Source organism: Setaria italica, chromosome I (assembly GCF_000263155.2).
Source record: "Setaria italica strain Yugu1 chromosome I, Setaria_italica_v2.0, whole genome shotgun sequence".
NCBI lineage: Eukaryota > Viridiplantae > Streptophyta > Magnoliopsida > Poales > Poaceae > Setaria > Setaria italica.
Window position 1 is genome coordinate 31,584,875 of NC_028450.1, and position 7,728 is coordinate 31,592,602.

The 7,728-nt window shown below is 44.1% G+C and overlaps 1 protein-coding gene across 1 annotated transcript; it reads right to left on the bottom strand.

Annotated features, from left to right (window-relative positions):
• Positions 1–15: 15 nt before the first annotated feature.
• LOC101773146 (pentatricopeptide repeat-containing protein At4g36680, mitochondrial-like) lies at positions 16–1,737 on the bottom strand. The gene is given in 2 exon segments (XM_012843595.3): positions 16–1,700; positions 1,702–1,737. Coding segments are annotated over 2 exon segments (1,404 nt in total). The 5' UTR covers positions 1,723–1,737; the 3' UTR covers positions 16–317.
• Between the last annotated feature and the right edge of the window lie 5,991 nt (positions 1,738–7,728).

The window sequence follows — 7,728 nt, forward strand, 5'->3', positions numbered from 1 at the left end:
ACACAAACTGCAGTGTTAAGAAAACCGTGAAATATATGTGCTCATAATGTCAGATAAGCATCACCAGAACAATAGCCTCTTAACATCATTCAAGCCCTTATAAAAAAACATCATTACAGACCACCTTAACAGGCATCTTTTCATCCCAAAAGCCAGCACGTCCAATAACTTATTATTCATGTTAGCAGTTCACGAGTCTGTATCTGAAAGGCCTATGTTTACATCCACAGAGCAGCATCACAATTACTCAACGTAGAGAATGTGCCCAATGCAAACATCCTAAACACATTAAACTCGACAAACATGATAATACCCACTTAAGCGGGACCTTGTGGCACTTCCTTACTAGAGGATACCTCAGGCACAGGCACTTCATCATCACTGGATTCTTCTGATACAGCAGTTTCCTCAATGACAGATCCTTCCAGCTCATGTGCGTCTGCAGCAACAGACTTTGACTCCACAGCAGTTTCTCCAGATGTACCTTTTGACTGAGTGTCTCTGCTATCCGAGTCCAACCCAAGTTCCTTCTCAAGCTTCTTCCACCCAGACATCGAATTCTCTGGGAACCTCTTCTTCACCTCGGCAATAATCTCCTTGGCCTCAGCCACCCTACCTCCCTTTGCCAATCCCTCAACCAACCCTTTCATTGTCTTAAAATCTGGCACCTTGTGCCTCTTCAAGCTTTCCTTGGCAATGCCCAACCCAGCATCAAAGTCACCATGGGCACACAGCGCTGCCAACATGTGCTTGTACGTAGCAGCATTCGCGGAGCACCCCTTCTCAGCTAGTGAATGGTACAGAACCTTGGCATCCTCCAATTTTCCACTCCTGCAATAGCTAGTCATAAGGAAATTGTAGGTGATGGTGTCTGGCTTCACTCCATCTGCCTCCATCTCCATCATCACCTCCAGTACCTCTTCCGGCTTCCCATTCAGTCCATAGTTCATGGCCTTCACATTGTAAGCTGCCACATCGGGCTTGCATCCACTCTCGACCATCTCCTTCCACAAGTGCTCAGCTTCCTCAGTCTTCTTCTGCTTATACATTGAATCGATCAGTGAGGTGTAGATATTGGTGGTCGGCGAGATACCTTGCTCACGCAGTTGATCCAAGGCTTGTTTCGCCTTAACATCGTCGCGGGTCATGCAGTAGGCCTTGACAAGGATGCCATAGGATGTGGCGTTGGGGGTGATGGAGAACTCCTTGGAGAGCTCGGAGAAGAGGACAGGGACGCGGCGGTGGCAGCGGCATCGTATGAAGGTGGAAAGGAGGGCGTTGAAGGGGAGCGGGGAGATGGGGGTCGGGAGGGACGGCGCAGCGGAGCGGAAGGCCTCTAGGGCCTTCTCGGGGAGGTTGGCGGAGGCGTAGGAGCACAGGACGGCGGCGAGGTGGGGCTCGGTGGTGGACGCGGGGAGATGGGAGTAGAGGAGCGCCTCCACGTCGGCGGAGCGGCCGGAGCGGGAGAGGCGGCGCGCGGCCAGGGAGAGCGCGTGGCGTGTGGAGGCGGCGGAGATGGAGGCCTTGTCGATAGCCTCCAGGATGGAGACCGCGCGGTCCGGATCGTGCTCGCGGCGGAGGCGCCGCGTGGCGTCGGACACCGAGAGGGCGCCGGGCTCGGTGCCAGCTGAGGTGGTGGAGAGCGCACGGGAGAGGGTGGTGCCGTGGGCGCGGGCGCAGGCGCGGCGGCTGTGGCGGAGGGAGGATCGCGAGCGCAGCCATTTTCGTGGGCGGCGGCGGGCGGCGGGCGGCGGCGAGTGGAAGAGGGTTTTCCTCCGGGGGGCTTACGGCTTTTGTTTTTCCTATGTGCGCGGCCCGATCATCTCCGGCCCATATTTGTTTCGTTGGCCCGTGTACCACCCAAGTTTTCCAAGTTTTTTTTTGTCGCCGATGAATCTGTTCAACGTTTTCAACGGTAGCCAATGCCCAATAGTGATGCTACTCGACGCCAGACTTCTCTTCTTTGCTAGACTATACTTTCTTTATTTCATTTTTCCTAAAATGGAGTTCTTTTTTATTCTTATTCTCTATTTCGTTGTTGAGCACATACTCATGCACGCTTCATTTTGTTGAACCGTTGAATGGAGTTTTGTTTCACATTCACCAATGTTTATTTAACATTTCTTAACATCTTTTTTACATTCACCAACATTTATCATTAACGTGCTTATTGCCACAAAATTTTCTACATAGCATTTCTACATACATCAACATTTCTCTACTTTTTAGGCATTCACCAAAATTTTTGCTCCATATTTTAATATTCACTAAAATTTTTACACTCACCAACATTTACTTAGCATTTCTTAACATTTTTTGATTCACCAACATTTTTTAAAGTGTTGGTGCAACATTAACGCCATTGACCAACATTTTTATTTAACATTTTTCTTTGAACATTCCTTACATGCACCAACATTTTTCATTTACTTTTCGTTGCTCATTTCCCAACATATCTTGACATTCACCAAAATTTTATCATTAAAGTGTTGGCTCAACACAACACCTTTTGACATTCACCAACATTTTTCTTTTACATTCACCAACTTTTCTTAACATTTGTGATTTATGATCATGCTAACGAGTATAAGCGAAGCGGCTAGGGGCAATACTTCTAAACTATTAGATCAATAGTTTTTATAAGACTTTATCCAACATTTCTAACCTCAATATTGTTTTTGAAAATAATGTTGGTCCAACATTATTTTGTTAAAACGATCCAGCATTTTATCTAAAATATTGATCCAATATATTTTCTCCAAAGAGTTGTTCCAGCATTTTCATCTAAGAACCTGACAAGAGTATTTTTCCCGGTGATGTTCTTTAGGCGAGAGACTCTGAAATCTATGAGAACCGTGACACAGCAGGTGAATAACCAAATATTTTGTGGCAAATCATTTCTTAAAAAAGGGAGATTGTCGGTGGTTTCAAGCATTTGCCATCTATGGGCCTGTTCGCTTCAGCTTATTCAACCGGCTTATCAGCCACCAAACAGTATTTTCCTCTCACAACAAATCAGCCGTTTCAGCTTTTCAGCCAACTTATAAGCTGAAGCGAACAGGCCCTATGTATTCTTTTCTCTCTTTTCATCGCGACTGCGAGGGGGTGACTTGCCCTACCTGGTAGCCTGCTACGCAGAGGTTGGAGCCATGAACAGATGCTGAGGTAGTAATCGGCGTATCACGTTTACTAGATGAGATCGTAGTGCCTGCAGTAGTGGCCTTTGCTCCCCCTTATGTGTTTTTGTGTGTTGCCTCCTGCCCTCCTGCGGCTTTGGCCCCAAGTCCTAGAACAACTATTTTGTCACCCGTGAGACAAATAGCTACCTATGGCCCACGTATGGGTGACAGTTGCTGCTAGGTGGGTCCTGTGTGTGTGGGGCTTTCCTATTCGCATCATTATGTCTTTGTTGCGACATCGACTATGCTGGGTTCACAAACATTTTACTTGAGGATTTGTACAGTAAGTGTCTATGGAATCCCCACAAGTAGCTCACATTTTTGGGCTTTTGCAGCAATAGAATCTCTAAAAAAAACCATAACTCATAAAAACTCTGTGGTTAGTATAAACTCAACTGATGGTAATGTATTTGGTGTAGATTATTTTATTTTGGTTATTCGGAACATGGAACCGTGCAAAATTTCACTGGTTTAAATCTGCAATACTTAAGTAAAATGTCTATTAAATGTGTTGTGTTTCACTTCCGCACCGTGCCTTATTGGGAATGCTACAGCTGGGCTATTTAATTGAATGGCAAATTTTAGTGAGTCATGCATATTAAGTGTCAAATTGTGAAATCTACCATGGAGTGGCATAGTAAGGCTGCTGGATAATGAGTGTGGGTGCATTCAAAAGGGTGTCAATGAGCATAGGGACGTAAAATGTACGAAAAGTAGGAGAGACGAGGTTGGATGCAGTGCCAGGACACAAAAAAATTGGAAAGCGGGCAAGTTTTATTATATTTTACTACTTAAAATCCACACTGCTCGTTTGACCTCCTAGAAAAATCCGGCTCGATTTACTTGTCCGTTGTCAGAACTATTTTACTCCTAATGGGATTTGTCTTTTTTTTATTATTTCACTATGTATAAGTTGAGATTAAATCCAAATCTTTTGTGGACATGATATCATAAGTTAGGAAATTAGTTTAAGAATTTTTCATCATTGTTTTATGCAATTTATATCCCTAGGGTTAATCTGGTAGCAGATGCTCCTAATCTATATGAAAATAACAATGAAAACTTCTTAATATATTTCATGAGCGTATGCGTATATTATTATCTTTTGTCATCGCATCAAATATGAATTTTAAAACTTGGCATGTACACATAGAAAAACGACAATCATCATTAAACGATAGATTAGAGTAACCAAAATAATTTAGTGAAGTAAGTCGAGCAGAGACAGCGAGAATTGCTCGGGGGTTGTTAAAGGATGGTATGCTAGCGAAAGGGTTAAAATTTAGGGTTCCTGTAGATGGAGGCAGCAGGGAAGCACGCAGTGCGCCAGTGCCAACGACCACCGCTGTGCAACGGTAACGGCGGTGCGAGTTGTTTTTTTTTTTTTTGACACAGCCACGATCCACGATAGCAAACCAAAAATTTGGGACTGTCGGTAGCAAAGCACCGCCAATGTTGCATAGGGCATCTTCCCTTCTCATCCTTCGCTCGCCACTAGCAGTCTAGCACGTCACATTTCCTTCACTTAGCATTCAGACATGATCTGCATCACGTTTCACCAAGCAGAAAACCGACAAGTCAAAGGCAAGTCCGAATACAGTAGCTGCCTACGATATTACTCTCTCCGTCTCGTTTTAGTTTTCTATATTCATAGTTATTATTAGTATATAGATATAGAGATATTTAATCTACAAAAACCAAAACGACCTATAATTTGGGATGGAGGGAATAGTAAAGGAAGTGTACATGCATATAACCTACGCGCAAAATTTAGCACCACGATTTCATGAAATCTGACTCTCCAACACGTTAATCTACACCTCATTCACTCCTGTATTGCCTTCGGAGGGGGTGGTGACAAGATCTCCTTTATTGTATCCAAAAACTCCTGGACCCGTTCGTCTTCGTTGCATGTTTCTCCTCGTTCGTCCCTATTAAATCGCCTCCCGCATTCTTCTATCATCTGCGGTGGAGGATCAAATCAGATAAAAAGGGGGAAATCAGAATAATGGTTAAACAATTAACAGGTTTCTGTGCTTATTTGAAGATAGGCTGTTTTAACAGTAAACAATAGCAGCTAAATTCTGCGGACATCCCAATCAGTTTGAATCCCGGTAACATAAAGCTATAAAGTGTAATCACTGTAACTTCCTGCCTAATATTTGACACACTTGAGCAGTTCCTGGAAGTGTAACCAATAACAATAACCTAACAACCATTGCCTATATTTGACACGCTTGAACTACTTTTATCTGCCCATTGTTGCAAGAAAAATTCAAGCCAGAAGATAAACCTCTTTCAAAGACAAAGTCATGGATAAACATAAGATAGAAAACCAACTTATGGACAAGTCAACCTTATTAAGGATAGGAATTGTATGACAGAAATCCAACTTATGGACAGCTCAAAGTTTTTAAGATATGAAACAAACATAATTGTCATATGGTATATTCTTTTAAGCTCATGTCACGTGAATTTGGAAAAGGAAATTTTCTTTCGATGTGTATTATTAAAAGCAATTCAGTCCATTTTCTTAGATATATGCATAGGCTCCTGAATTGCACAACACCCAGTTATCCTCACATCAATGCTAAACTTGAAACTCTCTCTTCTTTTCAACAACAATAAACAAAAGGTAAAGGTAACACCACATCTAATAGGGCAGGAAGGCACTTTCATGGTGAAAAAAATAATTTTAACTGCAATAGCTTAGTTTGCATTAACCAAGAAAAAATAGCAAAATCGGGCCTCGCCATCATGTCCCGCGCGCGCCTTGGCGCGTCCACGCCCTCCGGCAACCCCACTGTCGTGCTCTCTCGCTGACCACGCCCGCCAACCTGCCATGCGCGCCTCCTCCTCCTGCCCTGCCGGCCATGCCGCATGCCTGTGCCGGTGCTGGAGAAGAACCATGGATATTTTTTTCTTCAAAATGTTGGTGTAGGTATTGATAAATGTTGAATCCATTCTTCCAAAATGTTGAAATAAGGTGTGAACAATGTTGAACGTAGTATTTTTTGAAATGTTGATATTTGTTTTTTGAAAATGTTGAATCTAGTGTTTGAAAATGCTGATCTATTTCTTTGAAATTAATGAATCTAATATTCCAAAATGTTGAGTTTATATCTCTAACTAGAAAATCGCAGGGCGCGGCGTTGCCGCACCATCTTGGAGTTGGCCAGTGGTGATTTTTGGAGTCCAAAGACATGGGATGACATGAACAGGGCAGAAGAAGAACTGAAATCTGAAAGAATTATGAGACTATTGATAAATTCTGCATGATCTTAGAGTTTTTAAGCTACCATGATCTGTCCTGCCAATGGAAAATAGGCAAATGTATGAGAAGGGATAGGAAGCAATTGTTTTAAATATAACATAAAACAATGCGCTGGTGATTTCACAAATTGGTGGGGTAAATTGGTGGGGTGGGGCATCCATTCGTGAGTTTAAATTGAACCTTATGAGCAAATCATTGTTATTTGGTTCAAAATTGTTTAGGTTGGGAGCATATATCGTAGAAGCAAAGTATAATTGACAACCAATCAATTTCAAATGGTATTAATAATGATGTTATACCTGAAAAAATTGTTAACTAATGGGAAAACATTTTGGAAAATTGACTATTATCGGAACCTGCGATTTTCCGGCGGAGCCGTGGCCGGAGCTCAATAAGGAGTGGTGGAGGGTGGAGCCTAGGAGGAGGCGGAGTTTTGGGTAGGGGTGATTTGGAATCAGTGTTGTGCCGGCGATGAATTTGGTCGGCGCAGCTGCCCAGCTTGACTCGGTTCGTGCACGTCCGGAGGAAGAAGAAGCAAGAAAGGGAGAGTGAGAGGAGGGGCTAGAGCTAGCCGTCCTGGGGAGGTGATCACGCCGTGGAAGTCTTCATCCGTGCTCTAAGGAGCAGAGAGCGAGGACGGCGAGCAGTGATGCGAGGACAGCACAAGGATGATGCGACAGTGAGGAGCTCGGGGCAAGGCGGCGTTGGGGTCGTGAGCTCACGCAGCCGGCGCACAGTAGTGCCTTGAGCGCACACGGTCATGACATTGGTCACGATACAATGAATGGTGGGCAATGGTGCGGCAAGGTAGAGGTAGGGGTGGTAACGGATCATAACCCTCTTGTCTCCTTCACTATCCAACTCAGCTCTATCTATTTTTAATTTAAAATCATATAATAATATAGTCCGATCCCTATTGAGTTCCATTGCTAAGATAATTTAGAGAACCTTTACCGTCCCTAGGTGGATGAAATGGCGCCTGGAGGAGTGGTTGGTGACGTGACGCCGGTGGACTGTGGCCTATGCTCCCCAGCGGCGAATGGCCGACGCGCGGCACGCCAGGACGGGCTGGTGATGACAGCGACAGAACAGCTAATTCATACTTTGGCGAGGTTCACAATAGTTTGAAGGCTACAGTGGCCTGAAGTTTGGCCAAAAATCTGACCCTCTAACTGAATGTTCACAGGTGTTGGTTCATTAGGATTTCATTCCACTTAGTCGACATCGATTTAGTTTTCGGAGGTCTAAACATGGTCCAAATTGGGCAACAACCCG